At 29.1% G+C, this 22769-nt stretch overlaps 3 protein-coding genes across 4 annotated transcripts in view; 1 reads left to right on the top strand and 2 right to left on the bottom strand.

The window, feature by feature from the left end:
- LOC127278131 (gamma-tubulin complex component 2-like) overlaps positions 1–22769 on the bottom strand; it is a 47970-nt gene that overhangs the window by 23176 nt on the left and 2025 nt on the right. For both annotated transcript variants that reach the window (XM_051299687.1, XM_051299686.1), the window contains exons 2-12: positions 21934–22101; positions 21637–21778; positions 21333–21504; positions 19048–19191; positions 18726–18880; positions 18478–18606; positions 18209–18385; positions 17632–17806; positions 7298–7702; positions 7049–7217; positions 325–499 (exon numbers count right to left, since the gene is read on the bottom strand). In XM_051299687.1, coding sequence (XP_051155644.1) covers positions 325–499; positions 7049–7217; positions 7298–7702; positions 17632–17806; positions 18209–18385; positions 18478–18606; positions 18726–18880; positions 19048–19191; positions 21333–21504; positions 21637–21778; positions 21934–22101 — 2011 coding nt within the window. The remainder of the gene's footprint in view (positions 1–324; positions 500–7048; positions 7218–7297; positions 7703–17631; positions 17807–18208; positions 18386–18477; positions 18607–18725; positions 18881–19047; positions 19192–21332; positions 21505–21636; positions 21779–21933; positions 22102–22769) is intronic.
- LOC127278136 (beta-1,4-mannosyltransferase egh) overlaps positions 1–22769 on the bottom strand; it is a 282071-nt gene that overhangs the window by 974 nt on the left and 258328 nt on the right. The gene's annotated exons all lie outside the window — the stretch shown is intronic.
- LOC127278124 (uncharacterized) lies at positions 10230–15652 on the top strand. Its single transcript, XM_051299678.1, has 2 exons — positions 10230–10375; positions 10909–15652. The coding sequence occupies exon 2, from the start codon at positions 10927–10929 to the stop codon at positions 14425–14427; it is 3501 nt and encodes a 1166-aa protein (XP_051155635.1). The 5' UTR covers positions 10230–10375; positions 10909–10926; the 3' UTR covers positions 14428–15652.

The raw sequence follows: 22769 nt of genomic DNA on the forward strand, positions 1-22769 counted from the left end.
TTACCTTGGCAATCGATTTCGCCCATGGTTTTTATGATTTTACCCATGGTTCCATTTCCACGCGGGTATTATATTAAATGAAAATTCGAGCAAATAAAAAATCTGCTTTTTCACAGTTCAGTTAAATAGAAATTCTACAAAATCAGAATTTTGTTAAATAGAAATTTTTCGTTATTAAAATTTGGCTTATTATAAAATCTGCTTTTTTAAAATTCTACTGAATGTAAATTTGCTAATTTTTAATTCGACACCACAAAAATTCCATAAACTCTAATGAAGGGAATATTCATGCGCACCGTAAAATCATCTCTTTAATCAACTTACTTTGCTCATTTTATTTAAAAATAAATGCCAGTTAGGTTCAATTACTTCGACCATCATATAATATTCCAAATGTTGAATGCAGTCCAACATTCGCTGCCTAACAGAAAAAGCTTGTCGATACGCCATTGCTGCCTCATGAGTAAAAGTCTTCGCAATTTTGTTACTGATCCACACTCTATAAATATAATTAATTTTTCCTTTACATATATACAATTTTATAAAAAACGAACATAGTTGTTTGAATCTCAGTTTAAACCAATCGCTTGAAATTTTATTAAGAATTTTGTTTCTATAATTTTTTTTAACACAAGCCTCGGATTGTTCAACTTTTTCTGATTTTTTTTTCAAAAATACGACTTTCTTCGATAAGACATGACTTTTCGACACTTTTTACAAAATTTTAAAACAAAATACGTCATTTTTGGTATACAATTGCCAATAAAGAAGATTCTTATATTGTTACAAATAGTAACTGTGGTGTCGTGAGAATAAATACACAATTATTTAATATCAAAGGAACATATTTAATATAGAGTTTAGATATAAGAAAACGAACTGCTTACATAAGATCTCAGAATATACTGATATCTATGAGTGTCCACTCAAAGTCCCCCCCTTTCTCTATAGGTAGTGACCCCATACGGGCTTATGTGTAACTATATTACATTCCTTCCCATTAAAGTTTAGAAAAAAAACAATTATTTTTAAATCCCCAATCTAATAATGGGTTTAATCATTCTTTTCGGTCTCTGGTTAATATTTAAATAAGTCTTTTTATTGACTTGAGATTCCTTGAGAATTTCACTTTGCACTTTAGTCGTAGAATTAAAACTTTTTCTCGAAACCGATTTTGGCGAATGATTTACCGAATCACTACTGGAATTAACACTTTGATCATTGACGATTTTTGAACACGGCACTGGAGAATCGAATTTCGCGGATGATTCATGGGATTGGTCGTCTCGATGAACTTCTTCCCTCTCAGGTTGGATGATGTCATCTTCTTGAGAAATCTCGGGACTCGTTGATTTTGACTCATCAGACTTGGGTGAATCTGATTTGATGATCTGATCTGTGTGCCGTTTCCAAACAAGTTCTGGATCAGCTGACTCAGGATGACAAAGAAACGTTCTGTCACCCAGGATCTCTTTGATCGTTGCTGAAGACCATGATCGTTTGACTTTCTGAAGCTGAATCTGCTCTTTTCGATCTGAGCAAATCTATACGATTTCGCAATTCTCTTCCCAAGAATCTTTTGGCAGGTGAAATCCCCGTTGAGCAATGTGGTGCGTTTCTATAGGCGAATAGATACTTGATGACAGCGGTTTTCACGTTCGTTGATGTGACTTCATGATTGTGAAGAGCCTTGCTGATTCCCTTCTTGAAACTGCCCACTGCATTCTCAGCCAATCCATTTGTTGATGGATGATATGGAGCTGTTGTCCTATGGGTGATTCCATTCATTTTGCAAAAATTCTCGAATTCCTCGGAGATCAGTTGTCGACCATTGTCAGAGATGAGAATCCTTGGAATCCCAAATCGCGAAAAGATTTCCCGCAATACATCGATGGTTGATTTGGAATCAATGCTTTTCATCTCGATGACTTCTGGATATCTTGAAAAGGCGTCGATCAAGAGTAGGTACGTTCTTCCATGAAATGGACCCAAAAAATCCAAATGTACTCGTTCGAAAGGATATTCTGCTTCTTTGAATTTGATTAGTTCGGCTTTTTCCGGACTCTTAGCTTGAGATTTGCATGAAGAACAACTCTTTCCAAAATTCTCGATGTCCAAGTCTAAATTGGGCCACCAGAAATATTGCCGAGCCAATGACTTCATTTTAGCGATCCCGATGTGACCACTGTGAATTTCCTCTAGCAGACTGGATCTGAATTTCGTTGGAATTATCACGCGATATCCCCACATGAGAAGATTTTCGTCTATACTGAGCTCGTTTGCTCTTGTTGAAAAAGGTTTCAACTCAGGGTCGACTTTGGCGGGCCAACCATTTCGCACGAAGAGAAAAGCTTTGCTTAGCACTGGATCTTTGCGAAGTTGAATTCTCAAATCCTTGGCATTGATGGGAAGTTTTTCCTCCACTATGAAGTTGAAGTAATCTTTTGATTCTTCCACCGGTGAAATCACTGGTCTGGGTAATCTTGATAACCCGTCGGCAGCACAGTTGTCCTCCCCTTTCAAATATTGAAGAGTATAATCGAAGCAAGACAAGAATAGTGCCCAACGTTGCAATCTTCCTGCAGCCATCTGCGGAATTCCCCTTTGCTCACCGAAGAGCGCGAGCAAAGGTTTGTGATCTGAGCACAAAATAAATTTATTACCTATCAAGTACTGATAGAATTTTTGTACTGACCAGTAAATTGCTAATGCTTCTTTGTGAATAACGGAATAATTTTTTTCCGAATTTCATAGTACGCGAGAAGCAAATGCTACAGGTTTTTCCTCACCGTTGGGAAAAACGTGGAATAGAACTGCACCGAGTCCGTCTTTAGAAACGTCGCAGACCAATTTGATTTCAAGATCTGGATTGAAATGCACAAGACATTGTTCTGAGGCTATTTCCAATTTAGCCTGTTTGAAAATTTCTTCGTCTTTGACAGTCCAGGAAAATTTGGGTTGATTGGCCAATTCGTAGAGAGGTTTGAGCAGCTGACTGCTGTTTGGAACGAATTTTGCATAGTAGTTGAACATCCCAAGAAAGGCTTTCAATTCCGTTGCGTTCTCAGGTGCTCTGGCTTCCATAATAGCAGCAACCTTCTCTGGATCCTTGCGAAGATCTTGGCAATCGATAATGTGACCCAAATATCGGACTTCGTTCTGGAAAAATTTACATTTTTTAAAATTTAATTTGAAACCAGCATTAAATAATCTTTTGAAAACTTCTTGCAGATTACGCAAATGCTCCTCAGCTGTTTTTCCAGTAACGACTACATCGTCGCAGAAGATAGCTACGCCAGGAATTCCTTGGAGAGTTTTCTCGATGATTCTCTGAAAAATGGCTGTAGCAGTTTTCGGGCCGAAGGGGATTCGATTTACCTTGTAGATTCCTTTGTGAGTACTCCATGCTAGGAGTCTTGACGTTTCCTCGGTGACTTCAAGTTGATTGAAGGCCTTTGCCATGTCGAGTTTGGTGAATTTTTTTCCGCCTGATAACAAGGCAAAAAGTTCCTCAATTCTGGGAGTAGGATATTTTACATCCTCCAAGGCTTTGTTTATCGTTACTTTGTAGTCTGAACAAATTCGAAGTCCACCATCTTTTTGTAATACAGGCACTAAAGGTGTTCCCCATTCTGCGTTGTCTATAGGCTCGATTTTTCCTTGTTTTTCCATTTCATCCAGTTGTCGATCCATCTCCGGTTTGAATGCGATAGGAACTGGTCGAGGTTTGTGAAAAATGGGTTTGAAGTCCGGTTTGACTTTCATTTCAACTTTTTCGTATTTATATTTTCCGGGAGTTTCTTCGAAGAGTGGCTCATATCGTTGTAATATGCTTTGTAGACTTTCGTTTGGGTCGATTTTGTTTACTTGTGTCACCTGATATCCGAGATGAGTCATCAAGTCTCTGCCGACCAACATTCTACATCCTCCCTTGACAACCAGTAGATTTGCCGTAACACTTTTGTGTCCAGCCGCGATTTTAACAGAAATTTCACAGAGCGGGTGAATCACTGCTCCATTGTACATTCTAAGCGTTGTTTTGACTGGTTTCAATTTACATTTGGAGAGTCGAGTTCGATATACCGCTTCAGGAATGACGGACCTACCAGCTCCGGAATCAATCTCCGCCCTGATTTGTTCTTCACCGATGAAAATGTCCACCCTAATCGGTTCACTGCTCCCCTCCAGCGAGTAGAGATTTTCGCAATCGAGCACGGTTTCGTTATCTTCGACTAAAAAATTTTGAGAATCTCGATTTTCACCCGACTTGCAAATTTTCGCTAAATGTCCCGTTTTATGACATTTATTGCACTTAAAACTTTTATATTTACAGTTTTTGAAATTGTAATTATTTCCACCACAATGTTTACAAGATGCGTTACTTGTATTGTTCTTATTAGTCATTTTATTTCCGGAATTATTTTTGTTTTTCGAATTGTCTTTTGTATAAACACTTTGGTTTCCTTTGACATTTACGTTGAAAACTAAATTTTCGCGTTTCGAATTTAAAACCGAAGCTTCTTTTTTTCTTGCGATTTCTAAAATTTCCGTTAGTGTTTTGGTGTGATCTTCTTCGCATACCCTATCTAAGACAGCACCTTTTCGAAGACCTGTCACTAATTTGTCTTTAATAACACTTTCCAATAAGGCACCAAATTCACAAGTCGCGGCTCTATTTTTAATACGGATAAACCATTCGTTGACCGTTTCTTGATCATTTTGTTTGAGCTCGTAAAACTCCGTTCGTTCGCGCAGTACTGATACGCGTTTCGAAAACTGGCTTTTCAATATAACACAAAGCTCATCGAATGTTTTACTAGACGGTAGATCTGGATCGCATAAATCTTTAAGAGATTTGTATGCATCCTGGCCTATAAGCGTAATTAACACTGCCACTTTTCGTTCCGGTTGCGTTACGTTGTTCGCAATAAAATATTGATTAAGACGATCTTGGTAAATTGTCCAATCTTCGCCGATTTGAAATTCACTCATGTGCCCGATAGTCGACATGAATGTTACGTTCGGCGTCGCGTTTCCCGGAATTTGCGGCATGTCGTACGCGTTCCCCGGCGCTTGTGACGTCATGGCGTTCGCGTTCCCCGACGCCCGTGATGTCATGGCGTCACGGTGATCCATATTTTCGTGTGGATTTGCTTAGTTAATCTGAGATTCAAACCTATTTGCCTTGTCTCGATGTTCGTTCCTCTCAGTCCTAAGTCTGTTGATGATTTCCTGTTGATGTTCGTATCTCGCGGCAGCTTCCGCAATTTTCGCTTTATATTCGTCCAAAGACATGTCCTTCGCCATTTTGAATGGAGAGTATGCCCGATCGATTCACAAGTAGACGCGCACTTTCTTTATACCGAATATTGTATTATTTTTGGTTAAACAACACCTTAGAAATCCTCGTCGCCAATATGTGGTGTCGTGAGAATAAATACACAATTATTTAATATCAAAGGAACATATTTAATATAGAGTTTAGATATAAGAAAACGAACTGCTTACATAAGATCTCAGAATATACTGATATGTATGAGTGTCCACTCAAAGTCCCCCCCTTTCTCTATAGGTAGTGACCCCATACGGGCTTATGTGTAACTATATTACAGTAACAAAGTGTCTTTGCCATGATCTTCTTATGCAAAAAATCCCATCTATTTTTGGACTTGTTCTGATAACAATCTTGATTTTATTAGATATAATGATTCTACTCTTCCCCCGTAGATGCTTTTTCTCAAGGTCCAAAAAGAACTTTTTGAATGTCGCAAAAATCAGGTTAAACTTTTCTGTGATGATTGGCTAGATGCAAATAAATTGGCTGATTCGATTGATTTAAGAGTGGCAGGTTATTGAGTTTTTATTTTGAAAAGTTCTGTTTTTAAGAAGGGTTTTAATAGATATTTTCCCATTGGAAAATCAATCTCAGAAATAGTACAGGAATTAGTTCCTGAGTCTAGAGATAATCTTTTATCTGTTACAAGATGTTTGGTTAATGGTGTTGTTACTGATAAAATTGAATTTATTTTTTAATCGCAATTTGTCCCTCGTCATCTTTATGTAAAATATCTATCAATTATATCTATTTACGTTCCTTCTGCGAAAAGTATTCCTTATCTAGTTTGGATAAGTTTTCTGGAGTGTCTTCCTCGTCATATTCTTTGGATAATCTGAGGGGATTTCAACGCGGACTCTTTGTCGTGGGGTTCCAATTACGATTCTAAAAGGGGTTTGGATCTGTCTGGAGCATTTGAGATGTATGGTCTTATTGCTTTAAATGAACATATTCCGACTAGAAACGATTTGTCTGCTAGGACAAACAACAATTCAGATCTACTAATGCTTTCTGAATCAATTATTTTTCAAGCCTCCTTTGAGGTTTCTGAAGATTCTTATAATTCTGATCACTTGTTGGTTCTCGCTTCTTTTGATGTGCAACCAAGTTTCTGGTTTCGGAATCTAATAGGATTAATATTAAAAATGTGGATTGGATTAAACTTGATGAGGATTTGAGGGATCCACTAGGGATTATTGAGGGATCTCTGGATTCTGGTCTTCCTTCTAATAAAATTTATGATTTGTCTCTTATTGTCTCGGTTCTTGAAAGGAATGGGGCTTGTCGTCCAAAGAGTCATTCTGGTAGAAGGAAAGCTGAACTTATAAGGTGGGATAGTTTTCCTTTCCTTTTTCAAGGAAAGAATTTGATACCGCTTTTCTGAATTGTAAAAAGTCTTCCACTCCGGATTTGGATGGAGTTAGTTATGAGTTGATCGAAAAATTGCCGAAATGTGCTAGGGAATTTTTGTTTATAATCAAATGTTTTTTAAAATCTTCCTTTCCAAAAAAGTGGAGGGACACAAAGGTAATTTTTATTCCTAAACCGGAGGAATATTTTGCGTTAAGAGTTGTTTTGGGGTGTATGATTACAACTCCTATTAGTGTATTGTTATCTGAGTGTGATGAGCCTCCATTTTTTTCTTTGAGTAGTTGAAAATTAAACTAGGTTATATAGTATTTTTAAAAGTTAAAGAAAAGATTTAATCGTTACCTGCAGAGAAGTCTCTCGACGTGTTTGCAATAGAATAAATGTCTAAATAGCATTTGATAACAAGCTATAGCTTTTCTGTTGATAACCAATGAAACTGGCCACTTTAAATCGTAATTAAAGACAAACGCCTCTAATCCACTCAGCACTTTATCTGTTTGCATACAAAATTCTACAAGAAAAAAAAATTTAAATAAAAATGTTAATTTAATTTTTTCATTAAAAATAGACGATATAAATATTGTGTAATACCTTTTTCCTCGCTTGTTTGAATTAACAGTATCCTAAACATTTGATATTGAAGATCATAAGGAAGTAATTCTGGTTTTAAATCATCTTTATAAGGATCAGAATCTGCAGTCGACAAACGTAATGCAATTTCAAGAAGCGAAGCCAATCGATGAATTACAATGTCATCCATATTTTTGCTTAATTCTGCTTCACAAAGATTCATAAATTGAACAACAAAATCCCCTTGAGCGAGAAGAAAATAACTTTTTATACTTCGAAGTCGTCCCATTAAATCATTTTCTTGAATAAGAACTTCCAATAATGTTCTTGCCGCTTCAGAATAAGCTCTATCAATAATAGTGATGTACTTTTGATCTCGATGTTGATAAACCAGAGGTTCTTGCTTTCCATATTGAACAGTTTTTCCTAATTAAACAAAAGTGCAAAATTTTTTTTTAAATGACATTAAAAGATTAAAATGTATTTAAAAACATTTTCTTTTTACACTGGAACAACCGTTGTTTAGACTTTTTATTTTTTTAATAAATTATGATGGAAAATTTTTTTGACGTTAATTAATATAGATGTAGAATATCATTTATTTAAAACTAGCAAAATTAAACGCGCGCAAGCGCGCCAAATTGGATATGTAATTGTTTGTTATAAAGAAATTAATATTATCAATAATTATTTAAATTTATTACAATATTATTACATATTAAAAAAAAGTTAAATATTACGTCTAAATTACATATATGAGCCGCCGGATATTATAACGACACATAAAATTTCTACAGCGGTATTCGTTGGCCCCTGGCACATTAAAAATCAATTTTTAAAAATAAATTTTTTCAAATTACTATCATGTACGAAATTTCCTGGCGCATCTTTTTTCTTTTCATAAATTTTTTTGTATTTGTAACAGTTTTTGAGAAAAAAGCAAAAAACTAAATTTTTCTTAAAATCACTTTTAATCAAAATTTTTATGTTAATTCGTTATAAAATGTAAAGTTCTGAATATTTTTACATACAATTTACAGTATTTATGGTTTTAACTATCCTTTGAATGATCCTTAATAATAATTCATTTTTAATAGGGCTTTATATTTTTCAAAAGCTTAGTTTATCTAAGGGATTTTCTCTGAGGATAAACTTCCTCTGAATAAAATGTTTATTGATAATAAAAAAATGTTTATTAAAATAAAACTTTACAGAAATATTTATTGTGTATCAATAAACATTTTATTCAGAGAAAGTGTGTCTTGAAGGAAAATTTTCTATATAAACGAAGCGTTTAAAAAATATAAAGCCCTATTCTAATACTGAGCATCAAAAAAATTAATAACTTTTTTTCTAATTGAAAAATGAAGAATTATTATTAGGGATCATTTAAAGAATAGTTTAAACTATAACTCCTGTAAATTGTATGCAAAAATATTCAGAACTTTGCATTTTAGATCGAACTAAAGTGAAAATTTTAATTAAAAGTGATTTTATGAAAAATGTAGGTTTTTGCTTTTTTCTCAAAAACTGTTATGAGACGAATATAATTTTTGATCAGTCAAAATTAAAGAGTTTAATACGTTTCAAGTTCAAATAAGTAAAAGTAAAATTATATTCTCACCAGCGCAACCGGGTTCAAAGTTGCTGGGCTCTTTTATGAAAAATAAAATATTAAAATTTAAGCACGCGGACGCCAGTTAACTTAAATAAAATTAACAAATAATTATACGAGCAAAAGAAAGCAGGAACCGTTGGGGAACCCTCACAGAAAAATTAAAAAAAATAAAATGAAGCGACTTCCAGGAAATTTGTTTATTTTCAAAAATAAAAATCAGACATCAAACACTTACTTGAGTTGATCGAATATCGACTCTTCGTCGGTTTCAGTCGCAACATACAATTTGACGATATTATAAAATTTTTCGAATTTATTCCTTTGCAACACACTACAATTATCAAACGCACTACATTCAGAACGGTCGAACAAAGAGTGCGTGTACCGGCGATCTTTGACAATGCGTCCAATTAGTTAAATATTGGCGCTTAGATCGATCTGAGGTCGCAGGGGTGAACTATTGACCTCAGACTCCTTACTCTTATTTTAAGATAGTCGATCAACATAATTGTTTATTTCAACATATTCGAAATAATGTCAAGAATGATTTCCCCGTCACAGTTATAAATGCAAAAAAATTTATGATGAGAAAAAAGATGCGCCAGGAAATTTCGTACAAGATAGTAATTTGAAAAAATTGATCTTTAAGGTACCAGGGGCCAACGGATAACGCTGTAGAAATTTTATGTGTCGTTATAATATCCGGCGGCTCAATATTTAACATAGGCGGAATATTTATCTGAAAATTGCTTTAAATATTCCGCCTACAATAAATATATGTAATTTAGGCTCAATATACAACTTTAAAAAAAAAATTTCATTGATAAACGTTGTGTACTTCAGCTTCGTGAATTGACGCAACGTTTATGATAAACGATTTTTAAAGAAAAATTTTTTTTAAATGAAAAATTCTATAATTTTTTGCCTAAAAAATATTTATTGTAGTTTTCATTAATCAATAAATTATAAAAAAATATTTTTTAAGCAAAAAATTATAGACTTTTTATTTTAAACAATTATTTCTTAAAAAATTGTTTATCATAAACGTTGCGTACTTCAGCTTCGTGATCAACTTCAAGTTAGGACAGAAGGACAGACCAAGCATTTTATTATTATATAATAATAATTATTTCTTTTCCTTAAGCCTTAAAAAAATTTTTCTTAGTAAAACAAATTTTAATATAATAAAAATTTGATATTTACAAAAGAAACATTTTCGCTGTACATATTTAAAAAATTTATGAGTAAAGTAGAAAAGTAGACTGATAACCTTCATATGACTTTAAACAAATGAGTTAAACAATGATCTAAAGGAAGCAAAAATTGTGAACCATCTGTTTAAATAAAGTACTTATATATAATCGCTCTAGTAGGCTGAATAATACAACTTTATCCAAAAAATTTAACTATTGTAATTTCTGATACATCATAAAAATTTGTATAGAACGAAATTAAAAGAAATTTAATTAAAAAATATACAGGTATGATAGTGTGAATTTTAAAATATAAAATTGCAAGTTAGCACTATATTTTTTTAATCATAAAAATCAAAATTACAATAACACAGCCATAAAAATAAATCGAACTTTTTCCAAGGCAAACCGAAATATGATTTTCGAACGTATTTTGATGCGCTGAACACGAATCTGAAGTTCGATTTGATCCATCACGTCATCATTTTTTTCTAACCTCAAAAACATGTCTAATAAGTAGTCCTACAATTGCATCAGACAATTTGAATTTTTAAAATCTGACATCGGATTTGTGATCAGCGACCCCAATAAACCTTTAGATTCTGATTTGCATGAAAATTTAATATTTTTTTTAAACTTGTCCGCCATACTGTATGGAGCAAATCATACTTCATTTTCATATTCAGCGCATCAAAATACATCAGAAAATAATATTCCGGTTTGCCTTGGAAAAAGTTCGATTTTTTTTGTGGTCCTGTGTATAATAACAAACTATTTTAAAATAAATTTTTAAAAATACAAAAATTTTGTTTTTTTTACAGTAAAAAATAATTATAAAAATGGAAACGACAAATTTTATGACTCCTATGAACGTTGTGCAAACAATTTCAATGTTCAGTTATTTATCAACTCTCAGTGATTTTTTATTGGGTAAAAATTTATTAAATGTGACTAATCAATTTCAACCGATTCCAGTGATAAATGGTTTGTATCATTACTTGAACGACAATAATGGTGAAAATCAAACGATCATTATTGAACAACGAAAAATACAATTGGCTCGTAAACTTATTGAAGGCAGTGATTTATATGGAGCAAAAGAAAATGAAATTCCAGATGCAATTTTTGTTGATTCACTATACAAACATATAATTACCACACTTGTGTTTGAAAAGTATACAAATATTTATGGATTTCTCGTAGAAATTGTTCGTAATTCCAAGAATACAGAAATAAAGACAATACACGACAATATTTTGACGACATTAACAGAAGAAACATTTCTTAATGAAAATGGAAAATATTCCAAATTAGAGAGATTGTCAATTTTTGAAATTCTCAAAGATTTTATACATCCCTTATTTCTAAAAGTAACATCAAAAAATATTAATTTATTATCAATTGATTATATTTATGCTCAAGCTGGTTTAATGTTTCATTTGTCTGGAATTAATTTACCGTTATTAAAAGCAACTGAATTTAACGAAAATGAGGAAATTAATAGTACAATTCAATTTAATAAATACATCATTCTTGCACATGCTGTTGAACAATTAGTAATCTCTAAAAAATTGGATAAAAAAGTTCTGAGAATTTTTACACTTCCCGCTCTATTTTATTACACTTACAATAAAAAAGAGCTACTAAAAAATGTAAATATAGGAAATATAATGAATAATTCAACCACGACAATTAAAGCCTTCAACATGTTGTTTACGCACATAAATCAAACGTTTGTGAATTTAGAAAACGCTAAAAAGAATGATTACCGATATCAATTTTATTTGGCAAGGTCAAATTTTAAAAATCGTACAACACTGGCTAGGGAAATCATTAGAAGCAATTGTTCCACTGTCAAGAAAGAGGATTTGGAACACGAGGTGCTTAAATACGAAAATAATCCTGATAATTATCAATGTAATACTGCAGCAATGAAGTGGAAAAAATTAAAGAATTTAAATCGTCTTTATCAGGAAGAAATTAATAATATAACTAAGAAATATCTTGTCTATGAAAAGGAATCCATTAGGGAAGCTTTTGGTTCGGATTTTATTAAATCCATAGATGCTAACAAGGTAATAATATCCAAAGGTTTGTTAACATATGTTGTTGACATCAGAGCAGCACGCGAATTTCAGTGGGTAAAAGAATCAGACGATTTATTCAGGTTTGAGTTTATCAAAAATGAAACATCATTGTATTTTGCTATTTTGAGGGAGAACAATGAAATTATGGTAATGCAAGAGAATGGTGCTACTTCTAATTGTTCCACAACACCAAAAAATAATGTACTCCATTGTAATCCTGCAGTTTTTCGTGAAAAATTAGAAATGTCAAGACATCAGGACTTTCGAAATAATTATTTTCCTCAAGTTAAGAAACAAAAAGATGAGAGCTTTGAGAAATTTTTAAATCAGATTGCAGAGGAAAAAGCGAATAAATTTATGCAGAGCATCACACGTCTTGGATATGATCAAACGAGAATGGAATGGTGGAAAGATTTTGGATTATCCCTTCTTCCATTTTACACTTGTTATCATGGAATTAAAACTGAAAATCCAGAAGAGGAAAATGCATGTTTATATGATGCAATAGCACTTTTTCCACTTGTAGGAGATCTAGAATTTCTTTTGGAGAAATTCATAACAGTTACAACGAGATCTTTATTTTCAGCAGCAGGTACTACATTTGCGTCTTTAACCCTAAGGACATCCTGGCGAACAACATTGTCAGAAATAAGTACAATCTTATCAAACGAAGCTATAATATTTTCAGAATCATTTACAAAAGAAACATTCAAGAATTTAGGATTATCATTAATTCGTAGCATAGATCCTGGATTTGAACTTATTTATGACATTGGCCAAGAAGGATTGAGATCGATGAGAAATTTAATCAATGAACTTGGGAAATATTCTTCTTCCATCGAATCTTTAAATTCAATGTTACTGAAATATGAAGAAACAATATCAAATACATTTACTAAAGTTAGTAACAAATTCTCTGATAAGGATGTGTACGTAAATTCTTTGTCCAACAAAAATTCCGCCTATGGTTATAAATACATTCAGTTTTCTGATAACCAAGTTGTTCAGATTAGGCAAATTGAAGAATATGAAAATCGGGAAATGCCGGTTGTACTATTTCCAGATAAGAAAAATCTTTACTGGGTTTCTGATATAGAAAAGGGAAAAATTGGGGAAAATGTTTTGCATGTTAAAAACGAGCATATTCAAAATAAAAATCCTGAATTTCAAATACTCAGTTTCCACGACACTAGACTATGTGGGAGTGTACGTTTAAGAAGATCTCCAACGACTTGCATAAGAACTGTTTTGCAGAAGAACAGAGAAGAAGTGGAAAGAGAGGCTATGGATTTTGTTCGGAATCATGAAGAATTTTCAAATGTTGATGTGGGTGCCCAACTAAAGAAGTTCGTTTTTCCAGGTAATGGTGAAAAACAACTGGAATTCGTTAGAGATTGGAGAGAATTAATTAAGGAAGGAAAAAAGAATGTACCGGAATGGAGTAAAGAATACGAAATAGATAATCCAAATTTATTCGAACGTCTGATGTATTCCGATAAAATGGATGAGATAGTAATATCTGCTGAGGAAGCAAACTCTAGAATCAATTCAGTTGTCTCCCAAGACGCTTTAATGTTTCTCCCTCCAAATATTTTAAAAAATTATATATCAAAGAGGGCTTTTGAATCCCTCACTTTAGAGGATTTTGCTGCAATAACGAATTTCCAGACTATTGGATATACAAGAATTCAAAGTAATACAATCGAAGCGAAATCAATGAGAGCAGCTTTATACCGATTGGCCATTAGACAAATGGAGAATTCTGTTGAAGAATTTTCATCAATTCTATATAGAGGTGAAATTAGACCTCAAGATGTAGTCGACAAATTATTTCGTTCAGATAATAAGGAACTAAAATTGACACGATTTACATCTGCATCGACAAGCAAAGAAATTGCACTTGGATTTCAAAAAAGTAATGCAGATGGAGTTAATATTTTGTATGAAATTAAATTCTCTGGACCATACCCAGGAGCAAAATTAAACATGATGGGTTCATTTAACCATGAAATGGAAACAGTTCTATTACCGAATAGTAAATTTAATATAGATGAAGTATTACCTCAGAGAATTAATAACAAGGAGGTATTATTAGTTAAACTATCTTTTTCTCATGATATACCAAAACACACGCAGTATAAAATTATCATGAACGAGTTAAAAGAATTAAACAAAAGAGATGCAACTTTCATGGAAAAAATATGGTCTTCTTTTTGTTGCTCCTCACAAATATTTTTAAACATTGTGACGTAAAATTTACAATTTTACAAATCACAAAGGTTTATTTATTTTTCAATATATTAAATAACTTTGTTTATTATTCCCGAAAAAGATATTTCAATATCAAAAATTTACTAGACGAAATCACATTATAGATTCGAAAAATGGAAAAATCTTATTTAATAATAATTTAATATTAAGAATTAATGTCTGTAATTCCTTTTTATTTATGTACTTTCGAGACAATATTGAATATTTTGTATTGGTCAATCTAACTTCAATTTTGATGTCATCAATAATTGGATATTTTTGAAGTTTATTATCGATTATTTGGATATATTTTTATTATTAAAATTTGGATTCTTGAATATTCACTTTCAATGTACCCATTAATTGGATAATTAAGAGATGCCAAGTATTTTCACGTTCTATGCAAATATCACCATGAGAATATCATTGACTTCGTTTCCTGGCGAAACACTCAAAATTATTATGATTTTTGGAAGGCTTCTTTATATTTTTAAATTACTATTTAAAACTTCTATTGCTGCGGGTAGCCAAAGCCCATATGAAATATTTGATGTTTTGGATTTATGTCAATTTGAAGTTTGAAGATTTTTATTTGAATGTGGCATTATCTTTGTAAATTTCAATATTAATTCCGAATTCATTAATATTTATATTGGAGAAGAATTAAGGAGTTACCATCTTGCGTCGGATTAACGTATTAAAATCGTTAATCAAGAAGAAGTATTATTATTATTCAAGAAAACAATTTTTGTCAACAACATTTATTATGGAATTTAAATTTCGCACTTAATCAGTTTGGACCAATCAGCGTCAAGATTTAGATGAAAAGCTTTTTACCGACCGTCGAACTTTCTTTTTTGTTCCGATCTTTTTATTTTTTTTTAGATATTCATTTTTTTTGGTTGGTAACGAAAATCTTCTAGGAGAAAACAAACAACGTCTTTTTTATCATTCTTTAATGTGATTTCGTATAAGCTAGACGCAATATTGTATTATTTCGTCACTTTTATTTTGGGAATCTCAATTAATATAAAATACGTTTTAATCATTTATCATAAAGGAAAAAAATATAAAGGAAACATCAAAAATAAAAAATATATTTATAAATCAAAAAAAAAGAGGAATTGTTTGAATTTATCATTGGAGAGATTCGTTGCCGTCAGCCATTTTGAACACATTGATTTTTTGGAATTCTCTGATAGAATTTTATTTTCCATTTATGAATGATATCTCAAAATTATTTATTTGTTTGAATTTTTCAATAATGAATTTTCTTTAAATCTGAATTTCAATTTAATTTAATTTAAAATGATTTCTTTTGAATTTAATTGATTATTTTATTGATTTTGAATCTATTTAAGAATGAATTTAATACTTCAAATTTAAATTATAATTTTTATTTAAAATTAATTGAAATGTCATTCATTTAATTATTTTATAGTTATTGTATCCATTTCCATTTTCCATCTTTTTCCATTCCTCGAATTAAAGAATCCTTATTCTTTTAAAAAAAAGGATAAGTAATTATTTTTCTTGAATTATGTCGAATCCGAACTAAATTTTTATCATGTTTAAAAATTTAAATAAAGAAATTTATTAACCTTTTGTTTATAAAATCTGATGTTTTATTTAATTTAAAAATTAAATCTTTTCGAATATGGCTTTTCCGAACCGCCCTCTCTACTGTTAACGAAGAATTGGGACTGCGGCAGGCCGAGTAAACGGAAGACTATTTTAATTTAATTTGAATTTTGAATCATTTCTTTGCTTTGAGTTTTCCATGATTATTATTAATTGACAATCTTTGAGTAAAAGCCTGGTGGCCGTGTGTACTCTTTAGACTAATTTGACAATTAAGAATAATTTTGATTTAATTGTCAAATTTGACAGTCTCCAAAAATAGTTTGCCTGATGGCCTTGTGTATTTTTCCAGACTAATTCAACGATTAAAGAAAAAATTTATTTAATCAATTTAATTCTTTTGTCCCTTATATTATTTATTTATTTTTTTATTTTTGTCCCAAGAAAGGACTGGCGCCCAACAAACAATTTACTCGAGTCTTCCCTTTGTAACTTTGATTTAATTAATTGATTTTTTTAACATTCAGCATCATTAAAAAAAATCATTGGTTACAACATATAATCTTAAATATAGGTATTTTAATATGTAAATATATGTACCTATATTACATATGTAAATAAATAAATAAATTAATTAAATAGCAAGACATAAAATTGTATCTTTATAATTTTATGTTAATAATTCTGCAAATAGTATACAGAAATAAATATTTCAATATTATAAAAATAATCGTTTGTAGTTATTTTCAATTAAAATTTGTCCAGTTCCTAATTCCTCACACATTCTCGAAAAAGAAGATTTTTTTATTTTAATTAAATTCAATTAGTTAATAAATATTTTACTTTAAATAACTAATGTTATTATATATTAAATCCATTTTATTAATTCCTCAATTTCAATTAAGTAGGACAAATTTTATTTGTAAGAACTTTTATTTGCTTGAATTTTCATTTAACATAATAGTCATTTTGATAAATTTTAATTGAGTAGAATTTCATTGCATAGAATTTTATTTCAGATGAATTTTCATTTGAAATAAAATTCTATGCAATGAAATTCTATCCAATAAAAATTCTTTGAAATGCCTATTATGTTAAATGAAAATTCGAGCAAATAAAAATTCGAACAAATAAAAATTCTCTGAAGTGAATTTTCGGTCATTTAAAAATTCTATAATATAAAAAATCGCTTTGATGAAAATTCTGCAAAATACTAATTCGAACAAATAAAAATTCGGCTCAAAAATGAATGACTAATGAAATTCCATAAAATGAAAATTCTAACTAATGATTTTTAGAACATAATCATGCGTCCCTTTAAATTGTAAAATTATTCTGATTGTTGAAATTTTCTGGAAAATTGAAAATAGTAGTCTAATTTTAAATATCAAAATCGTTACAAGTTAAAAAAGTGAGTAATACTGGTCAATTTAAAAAAATATATATAAAACACTGATAGTCATTGGTTAGTTAAATATCATATTAAATGGCAAGCAAAAAATTGATTAATATAATCATTCCTATTGACTTTGAAATATTTGTTTTCTTATTTCTATTATTTTAAATTATAGTTTGACGTTTATTTTACATTATTTTATTATCAAGAAAATGAAAAGAAAAACATACCACATTGCCTAATGACATTGAAGTATTTTCCCGTCCTGAGAATTGTTTGTGCAAGCTCATTGAGAAAAATTGGAATTCTATCAGGCCTCATTGTATATCTCTTTTCCCAATAATCCGCTGAATAATCCATTGGAAGTTCTTCTCTTTGGATAAGTTCATTATCTTCCACAAGAAACTGAAATCGACAATAAATGACTTGACGCACTGTATTTAATATTTTTTTTTCTATAATATATTTGATATTTATTTGATAATAAATTGTAGAAGATAAGAACAAATGAAAATTCATCTAAAAGAAAATTGCATGAAAATTCGAGCAAATAAAAATTCTGACAAATAAAAATTCGAAAAAATAAAAATTTCGTGAAGTGAATTTTCAGTTATATAAAAATTCTGTAATTATAGAAAATCGGTTTAATGAAAATTCTGCAAAAATAATAATTCGAACAAAAAAAATTCGGCTCAATGAAAATTATATTGAATGAAATTCTATTAAATGAAAATTCTAACAATTGATCTTGGTTACGCGTCCCTATAAATTAATTTCTTTTTATATCAAAGAATTGGTAAAACTTACCTCTTGATATGGATCGTAAATAACACCTTTATACACCCATTTTTCCAGCATTTTCATATAAGGAACACTTGCTTCTTTTATTAAAAATAAACAAAGCTCTTTACATTTTGCGTCTCCGCTCATAGAATTTGCCTGTTCATGAAGTAAACTTAAAACTTTACCACCTCTAGCATTTGCCTAGAATAAAAGCAATTTTATTTTTTTTTAACCCTAAACTCAAATTAATTATTTAGGTACACCTAAATATAAAAATAAATTCATATACACACTTTACAAATTGTCGATGTAATTTGTGAGAGAATTGACATTGTTGCCATTGTAGGTTGAATATAGAACCACATTTTTTGTAAATTAAGTTTTCCACGTCTGTGCTCCATTTCTAATTGTACAAGGAACATCTAAAAAAATTATTTATAAACAATAAAATATCTCAAAATAAGTAAAAAAAATTGAAAAACAATTTCTCACTAACTAAATGTAAATTAATATTAATAATAAAAACAAAAATTCTAAATACCAAGTAATCTTTCAATAAACATCGCAATGCACTTCTTAAAGCATGATTCACTTGACCAGAATCTGGTAAATCTTTTTCCTCAATAAATCGAACAGTGATTGAATAATATGAGGCTAATGGTAAAATTTGTTGGGTCAATTGTCTGAATGAAATACCTAAAATTACAAAAAAAAGGATATTAATACATTTCTAGCAATAAAGTTATAAAAAAAATATAATTTTTAGAGATGATTAATAAAATAAAATTTGGTTTATGGTAAATATAATTTTTGTCCCTCTTTCTGATAATTTAAATAAATTTTTTAAAAAATTAACCCCTTACCAACATCAGGCGATATTTTAAAAACAACTGCATCATATTGACTTTTTAACGATTCTGAAACTATGTAAGTTCCATCAATTCCTTTTAAACAGTTCAAAAGATCCCAGAGTAAAACTGATTCTTGTGAAACAATGGGTACAGCCTCTGTAATTAATTTGTTGAAAATTACTAAAAATATTGGATATTTACTAATAACATTACAGTTACTTTTAATGCCAAAATGTCACACTACAATTGCAGTTAGGTGTTAATTTTTAATATTTCAAAATCAGGGTTGACACAAAAATATTATTTTGTTTTTCCCTGCATTTTCTCTGTTTTCCAGTCAAAATTAAAATTTTTTCCCAAACCCTAATGAAAATATTTCAAGAGATTTTGAATAACAGGTCACGGATTTTAAGACTTTTTTTTATTTTTCAAAATTGAATTATTAAAAAAATATATTAACTTGAATTGTTTGCAAAATCAATTATTTTCTAAAGTTTTTCAAAAAATTTCACTAATTCAAAATGAAAGTTTCAATTAATAATTTCCTGAAATTCAATTATTATTTCTAAAAATTTTAACTCGAACTCTTCTAAAATACAATTATTTCTAAATTTTGTATCTAAAATTGAAATTGTTGAATAATTTAATTTTAATAATTTTAATAAAGATTTTCGAAAATTTAATTATTTAAAATATTTTTTCAATTCAAAATTCTCCAAAACTCATTTCTAAAATTTTTAAATTCAATTTCTTTTTGAATTGAATATTTCTAATAACTTTAATCAAGTTTTTCAAAAATTCAAGTACATAAAAGGTTTTTTAAATTATTTCTTAAAATTTAATTTTTGTTTATATACTTTTTAAAAAATTTCAATATAATTCAAGTTTCTTAAAATTTTGATGTATTGAAAATTTCAAAAATTGAAAATTCAATTTTTTAAAACATTTTTTAATTGAAAATGCTCTAAAATTCTCTATAATTCAATTATTTCTAAAAAAATTTATTTAAAATTATTCGCTAAATTAATTTTTTAAATTACTTTAATATAGTTTTTCAACAATTCAGAGAAATAAAAAGTTTTTTAATTGAAACTACTCTAAAATTGTATTATTTTTTACAGTTTGTAAAAAAAAATTTATCAATTAAAATTTATAAAAGTTTCAATTTAAAATTTTCTTTAATTTAATTACTTCCAAAAAAAATTTTAACTCCAACTCTTCCAAATTCAATTAGTAATTGAATGTTAATTCAATTAAAAAATTTTTTTCCAAATTTTTATCCTAATTCTCTGTTTAATTATTTATTTAAAGTTTGATTTAAATTTTTTAAACATTCAATTATTTAAATCGTTTTTTATTTAATATTTATATTTACAACAAAATTATAATTCTTGAAATCTCAAAAAATGCAATTATTTCTAAAAATCTTAACTGTAATTCCATCAATATTCAATTATTTGGAACATATTTCAGTTGAAAATTCTCTTAAATTCAATTATTTTCTGAAATTTGTAAAAAAAATTTCATTAATTCAAATTGATAAAAGTTTCAATTGAAAATCTCCTGAAATTCAATTATTTCTAAAAAATTTTAATCAAACTCTTCCAAATTCAATTATTTTTAAAATTTTAATTAAAAATCTTCTGAAATTTAATTATTTCACAAATGTTCATTTAAAATTAATTTTTTTTTTTCAATAATATTTTAATGAAATTCTTCGAAAATTTAATTATTTAAAACATTTTCAAAAATTCTGAATTCAAATAATATACATAAATTAGACTTAAAAAAATTTCTTTTCTTTAATGAAACTTTAAATTATTTTTGAAAATTTGTTCTGAAACAGAATTGAAATCTTAAAAATTTGTCTCAGTTTAATTCGGTGGTTTAAAAAGAAAATTTTTTGAAAATATTTCTATGAAACATTCTGATACTAGATACTAGAGCTTCTACCATAATTGACCCTGATGTACCAGAATAGCCCCGATTGATTAGTAAAGAGTTTTTAAAATTAATGCCACCACTTTTAGAAATGAGAATTAAAATTCGATCAATGAATGATAAAAAACATAAAAAAAACAAATTTATGTTATTTTGTCAAGTTGAGACGTTTCGATGATTTGATTTACCATCTTCTTCAGGCTGAATATTTAAAACAATTTTCGTCATTTCGATGCGAGCATCAAGTCAAAACTTCTCATCAAAATATACAATTGGAAGGGAATTTCTCATTTATCTCTTTTAGAAATGTTTTGTAGTAAAAATTTCTTGGCTCCATTCGCATACATTTAACTTACTTTGACAAGGAACAATGGACATATCGTTGTGAAAATCCCAAGAAATCCGCGGTCTTTCAATAATCCAATTTGGTCTTGCAATTGATTGATCACTGTGTCTACTAATAGCCCCAACATGTCTGTTGAATTTTTTTTCACCTTCAACTGCCGCTTTAATAACACTTTTACGAATCTATAAACAATTCTCAATTCAAGTAAATGTATTTTATAAACATTTTTTTAATACTATACAAGGCAACATCCATGTATAGAAATAATAGTTCAATACTTATCGCATTATTTAATATTTAGAAAATTCTAAAACCTTTGATAAATCATCTTCTGTGATTGATTTTGATGAAGGTGTAGTTGTTGAGCTCAATTTTACTTTTGCTAAAGATTCTTTTAAATCCTCATCAAGAGTTATAAATTGCAAAAGTTGAGTGAAAGGTCCCAATAAATCCACCCTAAAGATATTATATTTTATTTTATAAATCTTTCATATCTAATTAATCATTAGAATTAATTTATAATAAAATTAATGATTTTATTCTTTTTAGAAAAGAGCGCACTTTCTTATTTAAACATTCTAAAAAAGAGTTTAAAAAATGAAAAATCTTACTTTTTTGATTTAAGTTCCTCATATTTTTGAAGGAACAATTCTGGATTAGGAGCATTTTTAGCAACCTGACGTATACAACTTTGTGTAATTACTGGATTCAATGTTGAAGGAGAATTTGTTGCTTCCTTGTGAATTTTTTCCACATATTTTTCTGGTGCAGCAGAAGATCTACAAAAAAATGAGCACGATTTTTTTAAATTAATTTTATATTTCACTGATGTTAGAATAAACATGTTATCAAAATGGAGCGTTGAATTACTTAAAAAATTGTTTAAATTGACTTCTAAATTCAGGGTGTCTAACAACTACTAGGAAAAAAATTCCCTGACTTTTCCCTGATCTAAATTACACTAAAAAATTTTTATTTTAATCAAATAAAATTTATTTTTATACAATTAAATCATTTACCTATCTATTATCCACTAATTTCATTTGTATTTCAACCAAATAAATAATGTTTCGTAAAAAATAAAATATTTAAGTGAAATAAATAAACTAATTGGGGGGACGTATAAATATTCTTAACATTTAATTTCAAAGAATTTTTACGATGTCAAATCTTAAATTATCAAATTTTTATTTAGTAAAATTATATAAAGCCGATTTTCTAATACATTGAATTCCAAATTAATACAATTTCAATTTAACGGAATTTATGTCAAGAAAAATTGCATAAAGAAAAATGATTGCAACAGAATTGTTATTTTAGTAAATTTAGATTTATCAAAATATTTACTTAACAGAATTGTCATTGAATATAAATCCACAATTAACAGAATTTCTATTTAACAAAATTCTTAATTAACAAAGTTTTTGTTAAAGAAAATTTTAATTCG

Source organism: Leptopilina boulardi, unplaced genomic scaffold, assembly GCF_019393585.1.
Source record: "Leptopilina boulardi isolate dan_hultmark-lab unplaced genomic scaffold, ZJU_Lbou_2.1 LbouV2_195, whole genome shotgun sequence".
In the NCBI taxonomy this organism is placed as follows: Eukaryota; Metazoa; Arthropoda; class Insecta; order Hymenoptera; family Figitidae; genus Leptopilina; species Leptopilina boulardi.